Here is a 25,217-nt window from a genome sequence, read left to right as displayed (position 1 = left end):
CAGATGCTTTTTTTAATCAACAATGAGGTTTTGATGGATGAAAATAGAATATTTTAAATTTATGATAACTATTGCATTAAAGTTGTAAAATAATTAACAATGATTTATTTAAATTCTTAATATATATATATATTTTTTAATCCGAAAATATTCTCTCAGTTATATTTTTAAGGGTATATGCAGCGAATGATACTAGCTGCAAGTCGGTTTACTTTGCCGCGCTATTTTCCGTAATTAATATTTTGTTAACATTTTCGCTTTGAGGTGGATTATTAATAATTTAAAATGTCCAGTTTAACTTGGAAAGCAGAGCAGTAGTAGATTGCACTACGCCGGGAATAATAATCGAGGTGCGAATCAAGAGTGAGTAACCAGTTTCCACCAAAATCTGGAGAGCGGAGTACGAAACTTTTATTCAGTTGTAGAACAGCATAAAAGGGTCAGTTATGTTCTGAGAACGTATTTAAAAGTTTAGCCTGGTTTTTCCTGTGTGATAAAAATCACACTATCGGCTTCCTTATCGCGCTCGCTTACAGCTACAAAACAACCTCGACTGTAAAATGCAATGTAACCGTACTTAATAATAATAATAATAATAACGTTTAATTCATATAAAAATCCATAGCTACAACAATAACAATTATCTTATTTACTATATTATAGCTAAAATTGGCCAAACATATAAATAATAAAAAAAAATAGGAATCTCCTAACTAAAGTAAATACCCTCTTGAGCACCTGGTGTGTGAGTGTGCACCAACCCAGTGTGAAGCACTGGGTTGGTGCACACTTGGTTTCTACCTGGTGCACAAAGGGATTTTCCCATTTATTGGTTAATATTTTCAAAATATTGTTGGAGCTTCCGCGCATTCTGCTCATCATTGATGCTGATCTTTTTCTCATGATTGCGTAGAAGTCATCAACATGATTCTCCGCAAACATTTGTGATGCACTGCAGGAGCGCGGCAGCCCCAACAATACTCTAAAGCCATTATTATATTGTATACGTAGGTCGTTATAAGCCCTCTGTGTATATGACACCCACAAGCTGCACGTATAAAATGTTTGACAATATGCTCTGAAAAGTGTAAGCTTCACTTTCCTTGTACACCGTGAAAACTTGCGGGCTATCATATTACATCTTATCGCCAACGCCCTACGCTCCCTCTCAATGTATTTGTTGTCATTGAAGTCCACTGTTATCAAATGTCCCAGATACCTAAACTCCATCACTCTATTAAGAAATACTCCATTAATAGTTACTGCAGGAACGTCATCCACCGAGCTACCTTTACTCTTAAAGACAAGAAGCTCACTCTTTTTAACATTATATAAGAGTCTATGAGACTCGGCATAATTCTCACATATCCGAAGGAGCTTTCTAAGTGCACTAATTGATGGACTCAGCAAGACCATATCGTCTGAATAGCTTAAATTATTAACTATAGTGCCGTCTATAGAGCAACCGATCCCAGTCCCACTGAGCTCACCAATAAGCTGGTTAATATATAAATTAAACAGAGCAGGAGATGTTAAACCACCCTGTCTAACCCCACACTCGAGGCAATACCCCTCTGAGTATGCGCCAGCCCATTTAACTCTATTTGTTCGTAAGCTATACCAAAATTTTAAGATATTAATAATCTTTGATGGTACATCAAGGTCATATAACTTTTCCCAAAGCTTTTCGTAGCATACAAGGTCAAATGCCTTGGAGAGGACAAGAAAAGCTGCATATATAGGAGTTTTACGGTCCGTGTAGTACTTTGCGGTCTGTTTGAGCGCTAAAATATCACTTTCCGTGGATAAATTTCGTCTAAAACCAAATTGAGCATCATCCAATTTTAAATAAGCCTTGAGCTAGCGCTCAAGCAGACCGTCAAACACTTTTCCTAAAATAGCAGCTAAGGAGTGCCCTGTAGTTACATTTGTCCGCGATATGGCCAGTTTTATTTTTAACTACGGGGACTACTACACTTTCCATTAAGTCTGCCGGGAGATAGGAGTGCCGGATGCAAAAGGTGTAAAGCATCGAAAGTAGCCAAAAAATATGAGCGCCTGCATGTACGAGATGCTCTACGCTCAGATTATCGTGCCCTGAAGACTTTCCTCGTGATAAGCCTTTTACAGAATTCGTCACCTCCTTGGCACTAAACCAGAGGGGGAAGTCCGAAACAAGTCTCCCCACACCGATCTGCAGGTTTCTATCTAATGCTGAGCGTTATTCTTATTTCAATCTTAATGCAATGTACTATTTTACTACTTTTTAGTGTGAAGTTGAAGTGTTCTAAAAATATTAAAGAATTAAAACATCCAAAACCATAAAGAAAATCTATTTTTTAAAAAAACGTAGTTAAAATATTGCTTACATAAATATTTAAACATGGGTTCTCTGATGCTTGTTGTGCGGTAAATACCAGTTTAGCGGGCTAGAAAACCTAATTTAATTAAAATCTTAGATATAATTAAGTTAACCTTCTTAATTATACTTTGGCCAAATCAAAAATTTAATTAAAACCTTGTACTGCGCCCTTTATAGCACTTTCACTTACCGAAAGAGCTGGAAAAAAGTAATGTTACCTTCATCCCCCTATTTATTTTAAAGCTGGCGTCGAATTTGAAACGAATATCTAATTAATAGCCGAGACTTTAGGTTAACCGTATAAAGATAATGGAAATTGGCAATTAAATGGCACCCTATAGGCGGTGTACAATGGCAGTAAACCTTTTTACTGCAAAACAGTCGCCCCTCACCCAATAAAGTTCGCTTTATGTATCAGAGCGTGGGAGAAAAATGACGGACAGAGTCCGCGGATAGATATTATTCAATAATATAATAATAATATATAAATACAATGAACGCTTCGCATTGCAAAGTGGTCAATGTGTACATTATATGTTAATCATCTTTTGGAAAGTTCTCTGCGTATCTTCTGAGCGTAACGTGCGTAGAGAGCGTATTTTGAAGAATCTGTGTGGTACTGTAGAAAAAGTTTATAAATATATTATATCTTTGTATATAAAGATTCATCCGGTTCTCGCAAATTACACCTGACTAAAATTCTATGCCTGAATCCTTCATCTATTATTTCATAATATTAAGTTCATGTAGAAAACCAGTTGCATCTCTATTTTTAATTATTGAACTTAATAAAACTTTTGCTATACTCAAATCGGTTCTACTTAAAGCGATGTACCAAATGTACGACTGTAAATTTATTACAAATCTACAGTATTAGGTGATGGAGAGATTAAAATAGATATTAAATTTAATTCAATAACTGAATGTCATATCAATTTATAAATTTTAATTAGAGTATGAAAATAAATTATATTGCACTCGACAATTTGAATTCCGTTTTATTCATGGAGATGAGGTTATTTCGCGCTGCGCCAAAATACTTCATATTCTAATGAGCGGCTTCACCGTGTCTATTTCTGTAGAAAGATGGGTCAAGAGGTTTTTAATTTGCGTGCAGTTTTTTTTTTCTATTTCAACTGGAATGAGGTAAATAAATGTCATTGCACGATTAAAGTCCTAAAACATTCAAAACCTTGTTTCTTTTACCCTTTACTATGAAAAAGATAAGGTACTCTCCGTGCCTTTTGGTTACCATTTCATAGTTACTATTTTTGCTGAGCCTTGATCACACATGACACGTGATTAGGATGATCATTAGCTTTCCGTGCGAGTTCTTTTTAAGAAAACAAAAGCGGTGATAGCCAAATAGCCTTCTCATTGCAGAAGGAGACTCGTGCCCTGTAGTTAATAATGAAATATTAAAGGTTAACATGATCGATTGCGGATCACGAGATACTAAATTCGGACTTGAAATTATTAAGTGATGAGTTTTTCTTGTAATTTTTCTATTCATAAATTATTAATACCAGCTGGGGGTTCGGAAACTGGTGACATCCACCTCTATACCGTGAAAAGCACGTAAAGCGGTTGGTCTTAAATGTGATATAAACCAATATTCTATACTGGACAGAGCTCCCCTACTCACAAACGTTCTGTGCTTTAGACACATCTGATATGCATAGATCTGTGCCCAGCAGTAACAGGTTTATTATTTGTTTATACTCTACATTTGTACACAACAACAAAGTTTGGAAAATAAAGAAAGAATAGAAACAAATTGATTACATTAGATTGAAGGAGTATTCAAAGGCGTCCTTATCACTTAGTAGCGAGTAGGTTCAGATTTTAAACTAAGATTTTCGTGGTTAATCAACATTTCTTAAGCATAGATAAACGGGTACATACCACGATAATATTTTGAATTTGTCGATATTTCGGTCACGACGGGACTCCACAAATTCAAAATAATATCGTATTATGTACCCGTTTATCTATGAGTAGGTTGAGGTGTAATATAAGTTATTTATTTATTGGTTAAAGTGACACAGCAATAATAGGTATACATCTACTCGTCGATTTTATTATTGATCAACTATCGAAGTCTTTACTATTATTAAATTAAAAGGGTTATTTCATGAAGTGACTATTGCATTACGGGGCGCTACCCTCGGGGACACATTGGCCGACAAGGAAGCAAAATTCAATTAAGGCAGTTAATTTAAACCGCTCTCTAGTACCCGTCCTCCTTATGAAACCTGATTGGATGCTGTTCGACCGATTACTATTTCATCGGAAATCTGAATAACAAACTATCGTAACTAACGTATTTCATCAATCACTTAAATTGTTTACACAAATTAAATAAGTTTGTTTTAGTTTAACATTCATACAATCTTAACATTATAATCCTACTTTAATCATTCAACTTGTATCTAATTCAATTTAACTTTATAAATTCTCTGAGGTGAATTTTACCGTAATTTCAATAATGTGTTGATACCAATATGTTTATTTAAAGGTTACGTTGAAAAATAAGAAAACGGTAAAATTAGAAATTAAAATGAGATTACAATTATAAATTTTAAATTACATTTACAATCATAAAAAATTATGGCTTAAACATCTCAGCTATTTAATCATCACTTCACTTTATCAGATGCAATGGCAGCTATATATTTATATTTTTGGTTCTCAAGGACTCAAAGTAGTACCTGAGAGTTAGTTATACTCGTAAATATCTTTTTTTTTTTTTTTTTTATTTATTACCTATTGAGCACAATAATGCTGATATATGAGAATTATGCGATATTTTAATAGTAGTATCTAACCTGTTAACGATACAGGATGTATATTAAACCCACGCCGACGTTCTTAGGTATAATTCATCATCATATCAACCCATTACCGGCCCACTACTGAGCACAGGTCTTCTCCCATAGTGAAGCGGATCGGTGTAGTTCTCACGCCTTCGAGAACATTATGGAGAACTCTCAGGCATGCAGGCTTACTCACGATTATTTCTTTCTCCGTTAAAGTAAGTGAATATCACTAATAATATCAATAGTTAAGCGTGGAGATGCCTGCCGGGGTTCAAACTCAGCCCCTTCGGAAGCAAAGCCGAAGTCCTCACCACTAGGCTATCACCCCTTACATATTAGGTACACGGTGCTCTTTTAACGGCTGGCGCAGTCAACACCAGTATTTAGTATGAAATGTGTTAAGTGTGAATGAGCCTTTATCGTGGTAAATGTTTCGCTCAGTCTACATTATATAATATCGTTGCATAACCCACTTCGACCTCCACAATCTACCTATTGTTAGACATTGGAAATGCCGCAATGTAACACTAAGCTAGGTCATACTTATAAATCTAGATTTGTTCGCCAAAATTTTAATTAATGTTGTACTGTTGAAGGATAAGATAATCAAATGTGAAAACATGTTACTTAAGAGGGATTTTAAAAATTATTCGTAACTAAGTAGCATGCTACTTTAACTATGAAGGTTTTACTGCACATACTTTTTTTATAGCAACACTGACAATCAACTGTATAACTAACTGTAAACTATAGTAGGTACTATTTGGCATGTGTTTACAATAGTGCATTCTCGATGCGAACATAGCATGCGAATCCGTTGTGTACATATGGCCGCTGCAGACATCTCAAAAAAACTTAGGTACAATAACTTGCGAAATGTTTCTCATTTATTAAAATATTATATTATGAAAACTTAGCTTAATTTGATATACTCCGTGGAAAGCAGGAGAATCTGTGTGGTGCAATTTATAATTTCTTCAATCCTTATACTTCACACCAAACGTGCGTAGAGGGTACATTGCCGAAGATCTGTCTGGTCATGATTTCCGCAAAGTAACGCCTGCTTCTATCCAAAATATTATATTCCACCAATTTATGTATATTGTTATATAATATACTTACCACTAGAGAAAATCTACACTGTTTTGCTAATAGCCTCCTCGAGAACGGTCGCGAGGTCCTAAGTTTAATGCCCGGGGCGGGCAAAAAATGTTTGATAAAATTGTTGAATTTTTCAGACAAGAAATTCTCTGTTAGGAATTCTTTCTCAGATCGGAGTTAGGAGAAGGCGTTAATCGACGACTGCGGTTTTATCGCTAAGTATGTTTTGTACTTATGTAAGTTTATATAAAACGTAAGCATACAGAAAAATTCCATTATAATGTTAAGGTTTACTTAAAGGATAAAAAAGCTTGGGTGTGAATCGCTCTAACTTTGTAGCTTAATATTAATTCAATGTGAGATGGTGATAACAAAAAAAAATTACCCGGCTGAGTTTGTTGTGTGTAGCTGTAAGTTAAAGTTAGGGAACGAAGTTATCACCATCCCCTTACAATTATGTAAACATATATGTATGCACGCTTCATAAGTGCCTACATGAATGACGAAATTTGGAATTTGAATTTACGTCTCAGAGATCATAAAGATTTTACGTGATAGCTCACTGTGAGGCAATTTCGATGGTGGGTGACGTATAAATGGCTCTCATTCTCTCACATGACCGAAAAGCAAAGAAGCCTACTGCGTTATTTGTTCATACATTTTCTGTTCGCATGTGACTCGATACTCTGTATGTACGCGTACTCAATAGAAACGCCATATAAAAGGAGAATACGCTTAGTCACGATCCGCGACCCCGCCGTCCCGCTCTTGTCCTGGACAAAACTTTCCACTCCCGGACGCATTTATACCGTAACATTCACAAGAGAAGTCCATTTAGTCGCAAAAAAATTGTGCGGAAAAGGGTGGGTCGCCCTGCCGTGCCCGACAACAACGATAAAAATAATGTACCTATTTATTTACTTACGTCTGGATTTGTGATTCGTATCAATTTAATTACATTAGGGTACATAAATTGGTATCCATGTGATATGCGGTCAGCTAAGATATATGATTTGTGGTTTATGTATGCCATTGCGTGTACAGACTTGTTCATTGCGGGGAACATCGCAGGGTAGCTAGTATAAATCTAGTTTTGAGGGAGTTTGATATGGCGAACTATATCATCACCATTATCTTATCAACCCACTAATGGCCCACTGCAGGGCAAGGGTCACAGTAAAAATGAAAATGAAAATGAAAATTTATTTGTTCACATAAAACAATAGCAGATAAGGCGGAGAACTTCTGTTAAGTTTAAAACCTGTGCCAGAAGATCTCGCTCTTCCATTGCAAAACACATTTTTATCTCAATTTATTTATATAATACTTTTTTATTTTTTACTTTTTCTGACATGCGAGTAAAACATGCAGTGTGAGTGCGATTATGTTATGTGTACGTGCGTGTGTGTGTGTGTGTGTGTGTGTGTGTGTGTGTGTGTGCGCGCGTGTGTGTGTATGTGTGAGAACGTGCTTGCGTGCGCGCGTGCGTGTATATGCGTGAGGCTGATTATTACTTAAGTAATAAACCTTATTGTTTAATAAATTTAATGACTTACTTTATCAGTTGCAAAAGGAGTTCAGTTTCTTCATATGTTAGTGATTGTAACCATTGAGTAATTTTTGTTTTACAATCGTAAGAATTTAATTGGTATATATTAAGTGCTTTATTAATTCTGTTATATATAAGACTGGATTGTTTTTTAAATTGTTTATTAGCAAAGGCCGTTTTAGTGATTACTGAAGGGACAACAGTATTATTAGTTCTTTTATTAAGAATACTTCGATCAATACGCAGAGTTTTATGTACTTTAAGAGTTGCATTTAAAACGTATAATTGTCTTACTGTAAGACAGTTACTGATTTGATATAACCACTCTGTTGGGAATCGACATGATTTGAAGTTCATAACTTTCAATAAATACCGCTGAGCCCTTTCCACTTCAATGAATCTAGTTTTAGCGGCACCTCCCCATAAAGGAATACAGTAGGTCATGATTGATTGGGCCAAGGCCAGATATATTTTTTTGAGCAACTCAGATGTAGCAACATATCGCAACATCCTAAAAATATAAGTGAACTTCCTTACTCTGCTAGCAACTAATTCTACTTGGGGATACCAGGATAGGTTTTGGTCAAGAACAACACCTAGATATTTAGTAGACGAGACTTTATCAAGGGTTGGACAAGAGCAATTTTGACTTTGTTGATCACCGCATTTGTGAATTTTAAGCGTAAAATTGAATCGTGGTTGAGCGTTATTCTTAATAGTGAAACATATAAAATTAGATTTACTCGTGTTTAAAGTAAGCAGATTTGAATTGCCAGTGAGGGTTTAGTACTTAGTCCACCACGCTGGCCCGGTGCGGATTGCTGGACTCCACACGTCTTTGGACATTATGGAGAATTATGAGGCATTCAGGTTTGTTGTTCTCACGATGTTTTCCTTCACCGTTGAAGCTAGTGATATTTCAATTGTTGAAAACGCACATAACTTAGAAAAGTTGGAGGTGCGTGCTGGGATTCGAATACGGCTCCACAAAAGACGAAGCCGAAGTCCTACCTACCAGGGCTATCACCGCTATAGTTTGTCACATATCGCGCAGAATCCATTTATTTATGTATATATTTTACCATCGATTTTTCCTGAGTAAAAAGTAGGCTATGTGCACAATCGGATCCTCGATGAGTTCGGGAAATACGATGCCACAGACAGACACAGAAGAACACACACAGACACGTCCAATTTATAACACCCCTTCGCTCTTGCGTCGGGGATTTGAAATGTTTCTATTCTTAGCTAGGTACCCACGATTGTGTATAAGTTGGAGCGGCCATAGGTACCAGTATTACCTTTGATCTAACGCCACGGGCGGCCGGCAAACTTTCCACCACAAACATTTGTTATAACTTACATAATATATTAGCAAAGCTTTTACAGATAACAATGTATTCTCTGTGTGCTTTACATCTATGTTTGCAAATTATATAAAATAAACACAGTCGTGATTTAGGTAAAATATTACAACAGTCGAATATATTAACAAATACTAGGTGAAAAGGGGGACTAAAACTTTGCATTCGGATGCACTGTGATACTTCACGTGTAAACGTGTGTTATTTTCAGTTCAATAAATATAATACCAGAAAAGACAGATACGTCATAGGTACATCATGCTTAAAGTATAGTACATTGTATTTTTTTAATAAATGATCAATGCATAACGCTTTAGTACGATATTTTTCATCACACTTGTGAAGAAAACAACAGGCTAAATTTCCCATACGTTTTCAAAAAATAACTGTCTGTTTTTGCTATTTTTCTAGTTTACGTGCCTATAACAGTTTTGAAGACCGCTTGCCAATAGGCTGTTCACTCGCGATTCGTATCTCGATTATTTTTCGAAGGGGTCAAATCTACTATGGCTCAGCGTTTTAACTTAAACCGGAGATTTAAATTTAATAAAATCAACAACAAAGCGAAAATATTAATTAAAATAAGAAAACGGCGAAAAGGTCTTTTTTCGCGCCCCAAGCCGATATACAGCGTAGCCTATCGTGATATCATGAATAAAACACTTGTGCAGTAAACATACATAAGACACCCGTGTTTAATATCTTGGAGTATAAGTTTAACTAAGTATGTAAAAAGTACTACGTTACAATCAAATGTTATGAAAAAACTATTTTCAGATGCACAAATCAAAAAAAGAAATTTCAAAACTCTGTCGGTTCTGTTATTTAAGAGTTCTATTTCAATCTTAGTACGATACAGATACACATCGCCTTTGTAAATGATAGTAAATAAATAGTAAACTTATTAATCTTTAAATTTACTAGATACTCGTAGGTAATTGATAGTTCAACAACGCTACGTGATGTCGTTTCTATATTCAAATTAGATAGATGCCACTTTTTAAAGCTTATAGTTTGTTAAATTGACAGTCAAAGACGCGTCCTGGTCTAGAAGAAGCCCACAATTTTTTTTTTTCAAATAACGTATATATATTTTTGGTCTTCTTGTTATCATCATCATTTGCAGCCTATTACGTCCTACTGATGGGTAAAGGGCCCCGTGTCACACGCTGCTCCAATGCGGATTGGTAATCTATTATAACAAGTGTAAATAACCTTTGAAGAGACATCACCAAGATTTCAAGCGATATTTTAATGTAAAATTGTATACTACATACATAGACATGTGATATTCTGCACCACAGAGATTACTTGAATCTTCAAAGTACCAACTTCTATACCAACTTGTATAATAGTTAGTCCTTCAAGAAGTTTCGAGCAAGTATCACGTTGAGTATCGACGCCACTTTCTAGTTTCCACCTCGTTCTACTTTTAACGCAGATAGGGACCTAAACCTATGTAGTAGAAGCCTTTTATAAAATGGCGATGAAATTAGGTTAAACTTCTTTCACACTCAGCCACGGCAACATCCGACAAATGAACAAAACACCTTTAATAGATAAAATACGAACGTAAATCAGCCCCTATAGCCATTTAAAATATTCAATAACTTCGCTAACCACAGAACGTTAAAGGATTCACGGTTGGCATCATCGATTTAACTGCTACGATGTGCAGAATTATTCTTTTATTATCTAATTGATCATGCATAGTTTACGTGCCGCTTATTGTTTAAAAAGTCCCCAACAAGAGCAATGCAGGAATGTATAAAAAAGGTTCTGGCACTGTCATATCAAAATTCTGAAAATAATCTATATCTAATAAAATGAATCGCCGAAATGTGTGTAAGCCCAAACCTTCCGAACGAATGCACCAATTGGCTGAATCTTTTCTTTTGAGTTCATTATTGACAAGACCCTCGTCTTGTCAATAATAAACGCAAACTCTTCATGTGAAAAAAGTCGAATAATAACACACACATTATACATTTAATATATATATATATATATATATAAATATGAAATTTTTTATCATGGGATGGTAAATATCGATAGACAACCCAAAATTTTTATTTCATTTTTGTCAGTCTGTCTGCCTTGTCGCGCATAGCTCTGATAATCTTAACCAATTTTATTAGAAGAACTACTTTATCATCATCAGTTTTGCTAAAACTTCGTTAAATAAATAAATAAATATACTACGACAATACACACATCGCCATCTAGCCCCAAAGTAAGCGTAGCTTGTGTTATGGGTACTATGATAGCTGTTGAATACTTTTATGAATACATATACAGATAAACACCCAGACACTGAAAAACAATCATGTTCATCAAACAAACATTTTCCAGTTATGTGAATCGAACCCAAGGTTAAAACCTGGTAAATATTTTTTTATTTTAACCTTTGACTGCAATCCTAAAATTTCGAATTATTATATATATTTGGGCTGTAGTTTGTCTGGCATTCAGTCAGGACGAAATCATTTAAATTATTTTTTAGTATTCCGCTTTGGTTTTGTATTAAATGCTTCTTTTAATTAATGATTAATCAAAGGAAACATTCCTATTATCTTTAAATAATGAACATTATTTTCTTCTACAGCTGGATTTTCTTATTTTCTTTTTATAAAACAGTACGCAGTCGTCTGGGAAATTTAATAGGAGCCCGCGGAGCTACAAGTTTAAGAAACCCTAGTTTATGAAATCTAGAAAGCATTCTCCAAATTTAATTTATTTTTAGTGTAGCTACTTTATTACTAAGGCTTAAATAACATAGAACGGACTATATTTATCGCACAAGTACCTATGTTTAGCTCTATTTTATTGGATCATGCTTTATTATCCGTTCACTAACTAGATTAAAGGGTTTTTGTTTAACTCTATGTATATAGAAGAATTAGTAATAAATGTTTTCATAAACTAAAACTGTAATAAGAAAATATAATTAAATAACTGATAAGAAATTTTCAAATAATCAAGTAACGTTATAACAAAATCCTACTATCAAAATTCTAAGTTTCCAGCCACAGCGGCTTAGGCTGTGCGCTGATTATTAGTCAGTCAGGACTGAATGTTATATTATAGAAATATATATAGTACTAGTCTACTATAATATAGCTTATAGTACTAGTCTCCACAAACATGTAGCCAAAAATTTGAACGAATTCGTATTTCTACCGAGTATTCTATTATGAAGCGGTGATCTCCCACTGGGTAGGACGTCGACTTTACTTTCGAGGTGGCGAGTTCGAATCCCGACACGCGCCTCTAACTTTAACTTTTCTAAGTTATGTGCGTTTTCAGCAATGAAAATATCACTGGATTCAACGGTGAAGGAAAACCTACATGCCTGAGAGTTTTCCATAATGTTCTATAATGTATAAGGTGTGTGAAGTCCACCAATCCGCGCTGGGTCAGCGTGGTGGACTACGGCCTTAACCTCTTCTCATTGTGGGAGTAGACCTGTGCCCTGTAGTTGGCCGGTAATGGGTTGATATGATGATGATGTCGATTCTATTAAATCACACTTCCGGATGCGAATCAGTGAAATATTACATTACCATGTCCGTTTCTGTGATAAAACAATTAAAATTCTCCCGAGATCGCCCCGAAAGTAATATAATGTTTCGAAAGGAAAGTTTTCCATCAGAACTTATTCAATATTAGCGGGCGCCAGGAGCCAACCACCTACGCGATATCACTGCGATAAATCATTTATACTGTGCATTTATATCAACTTACACTTACTTATTGGCTGGCTTCATTATATTGTTAATTAGTTAAATATCAGTTTCGCGCGTTCTTTGTCCACGTTTATTTCTGTTTTTTACAAATCCAGCAGGAACCGCTTGTTTTTCTGGTATAAAAAACAGCTTAAGCCACTCACTCGTCCCGTCCTTTCAAATAACTATGCAAAAAGTCAAGTTGATTGATTGCTTAGTTAGAGGACAAACAAACACACTTTCTTATAATATCTTATATAATATTAGTTTTTGATTTTTAGAAAATCTCGCCAGTTTTGTTTTTAGCTTACTATTTTATGAAAGAGTCATCACTATGATCCTCAGCTTATTATATTCCCACTGTTGGGCTACAGTCACCTTTCTCATAGTAAAGAGAGATTTAAAGCATAAACCAACAACTTAATATATTACAGTGTGGGTTGGCGAGCTTTACGGTGTATATTTAGGGTTAGTATCCGTTGGTCCCATCATACTGATGGGACCAACGGATTTATATGCTCTCGAAGGTATGGGATAAAAAACGTTAATTTCCTGACTCTAGGCTGGTTCTAATAATTTCTTGACAATAACTCAATTAATATATGCCTGACTCTCTGAAATTAAACTTATATCTTCGTGACCGTAGATGAATTCGTCGTGTATTTTGTCTGTACAAATAATTTAAAAAGGTAATATCCAGTCTACGCCAATACTCAGCACTAAACCTTGAATTTAGAGTGATGCTTGTCTGTTACGATGACCTTCTTTTAGTACTAGGTGTATACCTGGTACGACCTGTGGCATTACTTAAATAGGCACTAAATAGATTGAAACGATTACATTTACCGCTGAGATGTATAAACATCAAACTGTGGGTAATACATTTAAACTCAACAGCGTAGGGTTCCCAAGTATTCAAGGACGCGTTCTTAAAGGTACTTCAGAAACCTCACTACGATCGCTATAGTTTTTATGGCATACCTTGACGTTTAATTAATAAGGTATATAAAATTTTAAAACCAAACGTCTACAATAGCTTGTTACCATCGCTTAAAGCATTACCTAGATGTTAATTTATAATTATATAGCATTTTAAAAACGCTAAAATGTTTTTTTTTAATCCTATAAACAAAAGCGTTAATAATTTTAAAATAATATTGTTTTATCCGATATGCCCCTAGATAGAGAAAATAGAACCGTAATCGGCCGATCAACCCTAGTCACCCCACAGTACAGTAGAACCCTAATCGAACATTTTAACCACTACAGCAATAAGTTATTTCTGAGTGATAAAACCTTTATAGAGAAATAACAATTACCATGACTTGACGTTTGACAGCTTCTGAAAGGTCTCACGTGTTGACTAGCAATCGAAGGCCACCGTTAATTATCGCAGTGTTAAGTGTACTTGCGAGTACGGCGAGTGTATACCAGTATCCGATATCCCCACTCCCCCCTCTGGTAACTGGGTCGCAAGGAGGGCCGCGGGAGAGGCGCTCGGAAGGGGGCCCGGGGTGCGAACTCTCTCGTTGCGTTTTTGTAGCAGCGCGTCCAACCGATCGGCCCACTGTTGCCCCTCGCTTCGCATCACTTCTAAAGAATACCACACACTTCTCTCGAATGCCGCCGTAAAATGCGTTTACTCACGTTTTGTATTTGATTCATTTTTGTGAAGTGCCGCCCGAACTCCCACAGGTCGACACCGAATTTTAGCGCCCAATTTTTGACTCTGGAACAAAAAAGAACGTTATAGGTACATTTCACACGAATACGTACCTCTTATCACGTGTCGTTTGTCACGGCGTTTAATTAAGTGTGTGGGTGGATATATGTGCTCGCGCTCCATTTAGACGTAAAAAAGCTTGTCGGGTAATTTCAAGAAAGCTCGAAGGATTACTTGTTATCTATGTAATATAGCTTATATAAAGGAACAGAGATTCATTTCTCGGTCTACCCGTATTTTTTCTACTTAGTACCTATTTCAATCTGGGTCAGAGATTTTCCTTTATGCTAACATTTCATCATGCTTTTTTAGGACTTTAAAAACACTGATTAATTACCAGTTACGATCTACAAAGGACATACTCGTTGTTTTGTAACGAATTATTAGAACATAATTCACATGCCAAAGCAACATTTGCAACAAATACTGTTTGTTGCAAAAAACAATCAGATTTACCTGTTTTCACTATACCTATTTATTTAAGTGGGTTACTTTATTTTTACATTCGGATGTAATTGATATTGTTTGTAACATGTTTAGAATATTTAATTTTTTACTGTCGCTTCATACTACTCCGATGCGAGTGGGCGGTCTATTGCAATTATATTATGTACACAATACGTTGTCCTAACTGGGGAATCGTACCCATGACCTCGTAAATATATAATTTTTGACTAACGTCTAACGTTGCGTTTTAGTAACTATAGGTGTGATTCTATTGGAAGGCGAGGATATGGTCATGAATAGTCATGAGTAGTAGTCGAGCTTTTGTGACCAAGCTCGCCCGGGCAAATACTACCGCCATGCTTATTTGTGCCGTCAAGCAGCATTGTGTGTCTGAAGAGGTCAACTCCGGTTGATGCACACAAGGAGACACGTTGTAGGACGTGTTCCTAACATGCTCTGCGAAGTGTTACTCTGTTTATAGGCGACGGTTTTTTCCCCTTACCATCTACCCATCCCTCCATCCATCCATCCATCCATCCATCCATCCATCCATCCATCCATCCATCCATCCAGGCCATCTACTTATTCCGCCTATTACTATTTTAAAAAATGTCCCCGATGCAATAGAATGTCAACTGACTGAGCTTAGCTTAGCTTGTAAATGAAACTAATTAAATAAACAGTATTAATTTCACTTACAAGCTTACGTTAGAAAGGAGGCTAAATACTGTGCCTGGGTTAAAAAAGTAGTCGTAATAATTATAAACATTTGTTCCACTACTGTTTCCTATAATTCTCTAATCATGTACATTTATTTCACTTAAAGTAGGTATCACTTTAATTGAAATAAATATACAAACTTGGCATAAAATATACGCAGTGACAAACATATCATCGGATACAGACGCAGTAGTCATTGAAACGGCACCTATTGTGAGGATGTTCCTCACTCTGGAGCCCTGACCGCCAGTTGCTTAGGCATTCAAAAGCCCCGCAAGCGGAGAAGTGGATGTTTTTCAAAAATTTTTAATAGTGTTGTTTTGTATTTATATAATTTAGTATTGCTAAAAATTAAAAAAAAAAATAATCAACAAATGATAAGTCTTAATTATTAAGAAAATAATGATAGATACTTTTGCACTTAACAGAATATAATGTCTTTAATCTGAATAAACGTTATAAGCCGTTTATGTTTTTATCCACCACAAATTTACCATTGACTGCAATTTCACCTGGTTGTAAGTGATGATGCAGTCTAAGATGCGGGCTAACCTGTTTTGCGTATAGCAGTTATATTAAACCCATAATGGGTTTCTACGCAGCATCGTACTGGAAACCTCAATTGCTTGGCGGAACGTCTTTAACGGTAGGGTGGTAACTAGCTACGGCCGAAGTCTCTCACGCGAGTATGTAACTTAGCCAAATCTATTCAGTCATTGTGCTGTAAAGTTTCTCATTTACATCATGTTTATCAACAGTCTATTTAATGCCCAAAAGTGCTTTGTGGGTACAGGCGTCCTCTCTGATCGGAGAGAGGGTTTCGGATAATAGACCCACCTCACCACACTGTTTCAATGTGGGTTTGCGGGCCACATTTACCAAATTAAGTAAGATTAGCTGTAAATAGATGAGAACTGCTCAACAACTATCATTTTTATCGTTCCTGAAAAGAAATACAATGTTACGCCTAAAGACGTGTATCAAAACTTGGAATAATAATTCTACGGAAAATGTGATCGGGAAATAGCGGGTTCAGCATTTTTTCCACTCAGTCGGGCACCCCTTATAACAAGAAAGTGAGTCTACTGAGGTAACATTCACATATTATATTCGATCGCAAAATGAGATGCGAGAATTCATTAGAAGAGGAAAGCCAAATTGGGCTTTCCTCTTCGATTACGATTTATATGGTTCCTAATATTATGATAATATTAAATTTAATACGAACGTAAATATTAAATTTATTTATCCATCTTACTATTGTGTAATAAACCTATTGTATCACTGCCGGGTAACGAAGTGGATTCCTATTTTTCAAAATAGGAATCCACTTCGTTGCTATAATGCTGTTAAATTTAAATATTCCAATGCTTTAATTGTGTGACGCGTTTATTGACGCGGCGCGATGGGCATTGAGTTACTTAAAGTAGGTATTAATCATAGGAAAAAGCAGTAGAACAATTTTTTTTAATTATATGTGTGGTATGTGTATGTGTGTCATGTCGCGTCATGTAAACAAACTCATGACTAGTGCCCCCGAATGTGTTCGAAACTAGACTGGCGTTCTCCTACGAAAATTCATGTGAATTTAGCAGTCAATACAAATAAAATCTTATTCGCTTTTTTAATAGATAAGAATATAATTAATTAATTAAGATTACATTGGCTGCTGTGGGAAATTAGTATAACCAACAAAAGAATAACTAGCAATTTCCTACGGAGAAATATTATATATTTTTTATTAATTAGATCGAGAAAAATAGAAAGCAATGAGTTTGTGGTTGTTGGGCTAAGCGCTAACCAAGACTTTACTTTGTTGCGACACGATTTTAGAATCGCGCCTTCATTCTCACTTTCTTCAAGTAAGGAAGTTTCATATTATTAAATGTTTCTTTAACCACGCTAGTGGCCGGCCTTGTTACTTAAGTAGTTAGCGTAGGGATCAGCGGTTCGGTTTTCTGTATATATCAAAAATAAACTCGCGTGGACGTTCAGCCATCAGTCCTGCTTATCATCATTTTCATCTCGTGGGATAAAAATCATTTAAGCTTGCCTACCCGTGTTGGAGCAGTGTGGAGGGTCTAAGGGCGCTATATCCAACTCTTTTGCGATCTTTATGAAGCATAATGTTAATGGGTAGATATCTCAATGCGCTCAACCAGCAGTTGCCCGAGGCTTCGTACGCGGTTTCATAGTTTTGCATGACTCCTGTGGAAGCCGTAAATTTTGCCGGGATAAAAAGCAACCTATGTGTTAATCGAGGGTTTAATCTATCTCCATTCCAAAATTCAGTCAAATTGGGTCAGTAGTTTTTGCTTGACAACAAACATCCATACCAACTTTAGCATTTATAATATTAGTGGGATAGTCTACCAAACCGCACTTGGCCAGCGGGGTGGACTGCGGCCTAAATTCTCATTCTAAGAGGAGTCCCGTGCCCTATAGTGGACTGGTAATGGGTTGATGATGAACTTCGGGCTTTTAAGGAAATGAAAAGGCAGGAGTACTAGTTACTAGTCATTTTTAAGATCAACGCTGCGTAAACTACGCAATCATTCGATTAATAATTTCCGACGAAATTAGGCCACAGCTCCCCCCAAGGACCAATTTAATTAACGTGTGTAACGAGCCTTGCGTAGCAGGTACAACGGATTGGCAGCGCGATTGAAAATGTTTTCCTATTTAATAAGTTTTTTACGAAAGTTTTTTTTTGTTAGTAAATGTTATTACAGTGCAATCTTAATATTCGTACCTCGATATACCTTCACTCCTATCTCGATTTAACAAATGAACATAGGATTCAATCAAAAATATATCTTTACGTGTTTACGTATGACATTTTTATTAGGAATCTTCAAATGTCAGAAAAAGTGTAAATACAAACAAATTTTGTCACCCCAAAAACCTTGCCAACAATCGAAAACAATGTTGAGGTGAATAAAACAATTTTTAAAACCTCTCAATTATCTTTATGACAAACTTTATATACCTAACCAAAACTTGATAATATAACGAATATGAAGTAAATATTTTTACCCTTCCGATTTGTTGTATCGAAGTTGCATTGTCATCAATTATTTTCAATTCATTATCTTTGTTAATAATAATAAAGCTAGAGAGTTTGTATTATTGTTGGTCTGCTTTTAATTTTTCATCCGCTTATCCCTTAATAAATGTCAAAAATCTTTCTCGCATTTGATAGCTTACTTCTTGAGAAGCTATATATAGGCAGATTTTATATGCTTAAATATACTTTTTACGACAATACACACACACATCGTCATCTAGCCCCAAAGCTTTTATTATGGGTGATGATGAATATTTTTATAATTAATACATACTACATACATAAATATATATATAATACATAATACATACATACATTCTTATAAAATACAGATAAACACCCAGACACTGAAAAACATCAATGTTCATCACACAAACATTTTCCAGTAGTGGGAATCGAACCCACCTCGAGGCCTTGGACTCAGAAAGCAGGGTCACTGCCCACTGCGCCAGTCGGCCGTCATGTTAAGTAGTTATAGGCTATTTAACATGATACTACGATGCGTAGAAGTATACCATGCAGCAGAATACCATGTACCTACCTAAGAGCGTGGACGGCCAATGCAACTCAGCGAGTCGAAGTATATATAAATAGCGGATGAACATTTTTTTTATTAACAAATATATTTAAAAAATCCATGTGTAGGTAAAGTATGAATGGCATTGCAATAAGTCTAGGTTATATTTTATGTTAGCTATAAGTTCTAATGTGACACCTTCAAAAAATAAATTAACAAAACTACATTTAATTAAAAAATCCTACACTTGTTATGATTATAATAATTTATATTATTAATTTATTAATTTATAAATCAGCTTAGCTTTTAGCTTTTTAACATAAAATATAATTATTGTTTTTATACAATTAAAAGTTACTTTTAATTGTATAATCCGAGTCTATATAGTCTTTCTAGTTGTAGTGTATTTGGTAACTTATTTACTACTATAATTACTTGTATGCAGAGATCTTTACTAAGCTGAAAATTTCACCACTGCACTTTATTAAATCCAATTTAAAAAATTTGAGGTTTACCTAATAATTAAAGAGAAATTATTCCACATTAGGTAAACGTCAATAAAGGTATGAAGACTCTGCTTAATATATATACATTAAGTAAATGTCTTTCGTGAGGATAACACAGAGGATTTGCTTCAGATAAAATAAAATAAAACAAAGGAATAAAAGATTTAAATCATTCAACAATAAATCGCCTTAGATTTGCATAGTTTACAGCAAAACATAAAAAAATAAAAAATCGTTTTTGTCCGTACCCTCGTATTCATGAATGCAAATATCCAAATACAAAACAACCCACCATTGTTCAGAGCCTATTTTTATTCGATATCTATGTTCACCCTCACACACTACTGTCCTCTCTCTGTCAAATCCTTTCAAATCATCATCATCGTCGTCACTTTGTCATTTCTATACAAAAATATAGATAAGTGTGATTGATATTTAAATAAGACTAAGGAATAAGCGTAGATCGATGCAAAAGAAATGTTAATTTACATTATTTTATAATAAGTATAACCAATAAGAAAATATAAAAGAACAAACACTTTTTCATTTCAAATAACGGTTCTTTATTTATCAAAAGTTTACTGAAAGTCCTTTTAAATAAACAATTATGCAACACAAGAATGGTGTTATTTCATTTTATTATTTTGAATCATATCTCCTTTGGAGGAATTTAAAATAGTTTCATTTTAAAGTATGCAAAGCTCTTTTGTAACGTCAAAAGAACGCTGTGAGATATTTGCTCAGCATCAATATTGACTGCAGAGTCAAGTGAATAGATATTAAAATGCACTGAAATCTTTAATGCTTTTGAGTTAATAAGGACCCTTTCTTATATTTTTGCAATATTTTAAGTCTGCTATAGGCGGAATAAATAATTAGTAGTTAGCCCTGAAAAAACAAATGTTGCATCTCTACAATCTCAAGGTGTTAAGTTGAATTATGCAACTAACTGCAAGTATACACCTCAACTATTTAACTTGCAAAGAAGTAAAAAATAACCTTATATAACTACATACCATATGAATACCTACGGTAAATACTGGACCCATTTATCGTTTTCCCCACGTCTGGACATAAGCCACTGTAGGATTGCCTTTAAACCATAGACTAACCACGTGGCCCCCATGCGGGTTGGTGCATTTTAACAATTTTTATCTAAATATTTTAATGATAATATAATAAATATAGGAATATAGGAATAGGAATATTTATATTTCCTATATAAATATTCCAGGACTTGTACTGAAAATGTTATTATCGAAAAGCAAAAGCATTGCTTTAGGCTGACCCATGTCCCTCGTGATCCTTAGTCAAAAATGCCAACAATTATACCAACGAAGCAGTTAAACGGACTCGTTATTCGTTTTAAACTGCTGTCCGTTTTAGGTTTTCGCATTTAATAAGTTTTAGTTGTTTATTATTTCTGTCAGTCAGATTCGCCAAAATATTCTCGTTAGAAATCAGGAATGTTCTCGGCCATTGTTTTCACAAGTTGGGTCGGCGGCGTCATCAGTTGGGAATTATTTAAAATGTTCTCCGACACAGCTCGGCTTTCATCGGTAGGTGCTTGACAACGTTTTAAAGATCCCTTTTAAAATACAATCTTGATGGGTTTCTAGGTTATTTTATATATTTCTTTAAAAAAGTTTCCATGTTTTATCATAAAAGTTTTAAATTGTTTCTTTGTTTATTCGGATATTCGGATCCGTCTGATTTGCCTAAATTTTCTAATTAGCAGAATCAGTTATGTCCGTGGCCATTGTTTTCACAAGTTAAAACTGTTTCTTACTGTTGGTGCCGTCAGTTGGGAGTTACTTAAAATGTTCCTCAGACGCAGCCCGAGTTTTGATGCCAGGTGCTCGCAAACGATTCTAAAATGGCCTTTAAATCTCCTTTAAACATTTTAAAGTAGAAAAATTTCACTCTAGATATGATATGTTTGCAAATTCACGCAGTTGATATTTAAAGTTCGGTTAAAAATTTATTTAACATTGACTAGATGATAGCACCAGATATTTAATTATTCGGCAACTTACAGCAGCTTTATGTTGTGAAGGGATCATTCATTTGGTCTTGCTAGAGTATTTTAAGGATTATATTATTGATGTTTCCTACGTGTGTTTATCTTAATTTTATTCTTAGGCTGTACTTAAAATACGGTGATTGTCGCGGCACTTGCGTTTTCAGTTTATGGGGCAATCTACAATGACTCTATTCGGTATTATAAAGGATGGAGGAGGCCAGTGGGTCGGACTTCAACTTAACTTTAGGGGCCGAGTTCAAATCCAGAGGACGCACCTCTAACTTTTCGAAGTTATGTGCGTTTTAAGCAATTCAAATATCACTTGCTTCAACGGTGAAGGAAAACATCTTAAGAAACCTGACTCTCCTGAGATTTCTCCAGAATGATTTCAAAGGTGTGTAAGTCTATCATTACCCCTTCTCATTGTGGTACGAGACCCGTGCCCTGTAGTAGGCCGGTAATGGGTTAATATGATGATAATGATGAAGGATGCATAACCACGCAAGTAAGCAATGATTGTATTGCTTGCTAAAGATCAATTGCGTGAAAAAAAAAAACAAGGAGGATTATAGTTTTAATTGAGGATTGTCTTTTATTTTAGTAATGCATATCCATCGGTTGATAATACGAATTAATGACAAGATGCGACCCCTGTATTTTATATCGGAGTTAAAAGTTATTATTATTAAACCCTTTATTTGTATACCACAACAATATCATATACAAAACATAATAAAAACAGAAACATAAAGAAAGAAGTAGAATGCAAAAGGCAGTCTTATCGCTTAATAGCGATCTCTGCCAGGCAACCTTTAAATTAGGAAAAAAAAGAAGAGAATAGACTGCTGGTGGTACACATTTTTCAAATAGGTACATACATAACTACATACTAATACATAAACTAGTAGTATTATGTTAATATGTAAAACAAAGACAAACCTTTAACAAGTTATGATTCATTGGGAAAAATTTACGAAAAATGATAATTGTCCTTGCAAGTTAGGCAATTTAAGAAAAAAACATTCACTTTACGCTTCACTTTTACGTAGGTAGAATTTAGGTGTTAATAAACAGTTTTTTTATAGTAATAATTTACGGACCAAATAGATAAGGAAATAAGTGGAAAATCATCGCCTAAACAGAGCAACACTTCACAGGGCATGCAAGGAGCACGTCCTGCAACATGCCGCCCTGTGTTCATCAATTTCTGCTCATGCTATTCACACTGGAACACACAATTGCTTAGCGGCAAAAAAAGCATGACGATAGTACTTTCCTGGACAAGCTATATCACAAAAAGCTCTCCTACAACTAAAGGTTTGAAAAACTCTTACAGTTCAAGCGTTCTGGTAATTAGAACATTTATCAATTAGATTTATTTAATAAGAGCCTCGTTATTGTACTAGAAGCACTGAGTAGATGAGAGATATTTACTTACTTAATACGATTTTCGCGATACGCATACAAAGTTAGTTTTTTTGTAAATAAACCCTAATACCTTTTTACATAATTGTACACCTAAAAATTCAATATATATTACTTAAAAACCATTTTAACCACTAATTATCTGAATAGGTTTCGACACAAACTACCTGAAAATCATGTAAACCGTTTAAAATTTTAAACAATAAATAACATTAAAGGTCGTTTTTTTAGCTTATTTAAATTAAATATTCAACAGTGTTGAAGCTACGTAAGAAATAGTTTTAGCACTACTCATTTGCATACGTTTATTATTCTCCGAGGAATTCTCATTTGCTACAAAGGTTATTAGTAGCCATTGTATTAGCAACTTATGCCGTCAAAAGCAGCTGTTAGAAATTATTTAACAGGTCACTCAGACGGAGCGACGTCGTGAGATACTAGATGTTTGCGTCGTATACCGAAAACGTATTACACACGTTTATACTAATATTTATCTCTATATATATATAATGAAAATGGTCTTCGTTTAAGGCTCAATCACGCCTAAACCACTGATCGTATCGACATGAAACTACCACCATTCGATGCGAAATTTTTCCTAGATGGTTTATGGCTATCTATTTTTTGAATTCCAACATTCCTTCATTTTTTTATTGCTGTTTTACTTTTATGAACATTTATCCCGCTAATAAAAACAAAAGATAAGCCTTTTCTCTTGATTCTTTTGTTTTCATGGATTTCAACAGAGTGTATTAAACGGATTATGGTTTTTTACATTCAGCTAAGAATCTACTCATGGTAGTGGAGAACGGCTGGACCAATTGGGCTTTTTTTTTATCTTCAGAATTGTCAGGAGAAAGTTTTGTATGTAAGAAAATTTTTAAAAAGCCCGATAATAAGTTAAAAATTTCGATGATAATCGAAGAATTCCCATCTATATAGTCACTCACTACGAAATCTCGGAAACCATAAGACTTAGAAACGTGAAACTTGGTAGGAATATTACTTTTGCTATGTAGAGGTCAGCTATGAATAGATTTTAAGAAATTCATTCCCCAAAGGGGATTGCGGGGGCGTTAACAATGAACAATTCCCGTTTTTAAACTATAGCTCCTATAGACTTCAAATTTGGTAGGAATCTTCTGTAAGAGGTGTAGAAATAGGCTATGAACGAATTTTACGATAGCTCACCCCACAGGGGGTTGCGGGGGTGGGTATTAACAATTAATATTTTTAATTTTCCAGCTAAAGCTCCTACAAGCTCCAAATTTTGTAGGAATTTTCTATAAGTGATGTAAAAATTATTTAAGAACAAATTTTACGATATCCCACCCCAAAGACGATTGCGGGGGCGTTAACAATGAAAATTTTCAATTTCCAAGCGATAGCTCCTATAGACTCCAAATTTAGTGAGAGTATTCTATATGTAACTAGCTGTTGCCCGCGACTTCGTCTGCGTTTGATTTGGTTTTTACAGTATTCAGTATCGCTAAGCCTTAAATGAGTATAGTAGTATATATACATATATATATATATATATATATATATATATATATAAAATGTTACTGTCAATTAACTATAGACAAATAATTTGCAATAAAATAAAATTGCGACTATAATTAAAGATCTAAGCTATCCTATCTCTTAAGTTGGACCAGACTGCTCACGGTGTGCCAATTTAATTTAAAATCGGTTAAGTAGTTTAGGAGTCCATCGCGGACAAACATCGTGACAGGAGATTTATATATATTAAGATATAAACATGATCTTCGAGCGGATTTTACAATGAATCACCTCCAATAAGGTTCGCGGGGGTGGGTGTTAACAATAAAAAATTTCAATTTCAAAATATAGCTACTAAAAATTCTA

General features: G+C 34.9%; 1 protein-coding gene across 4 annotated transcripts in view; it reads right to left on the bottom strand.

The window, feature by feature from the left end:
* Positions 1-25,217, bottom strand: part of LOC120631688 (voltage-dependent calcium channel subunit alpha-2/delta-3) — a 113,120-nt gene that overhangs the window by 76,124 nt on the left and 11,779 nt on the right. For all 4 annotated transcript variants that reach the window (XM_039901366.1, XM_039901382.1, XM_039901374.1 and 1 more), the window contains exon 2: positions 14,568-14,649. In XM_039901366.1, the coding sequence (XP_039757300.1) occupies positions 14,568-14,649 (82 nt within the window). The remainder of the gene's footprint in view (positions 1-14,567; positions 14,650-25,217) is intronic.

Source organism: Pararge aegeria, chromosome 2 (genome assembly GCF_905163445.1).
Source record: "Pararge aegeria chromosome 2, ilParAegt1.1, whole genome shotgun sequence".
Lineage (NCBI taxonomy): Eukaryota > Metazoa > Arthropoda > Insecta > Lepidoptera > Nymphalidae > Pararge > Pararge aegeria.
The sequence above is the reverse complement of the archived record's forward strand: the minus strand, read 5'-3'. Positions and strand labels throughout refer to the sequence as shown.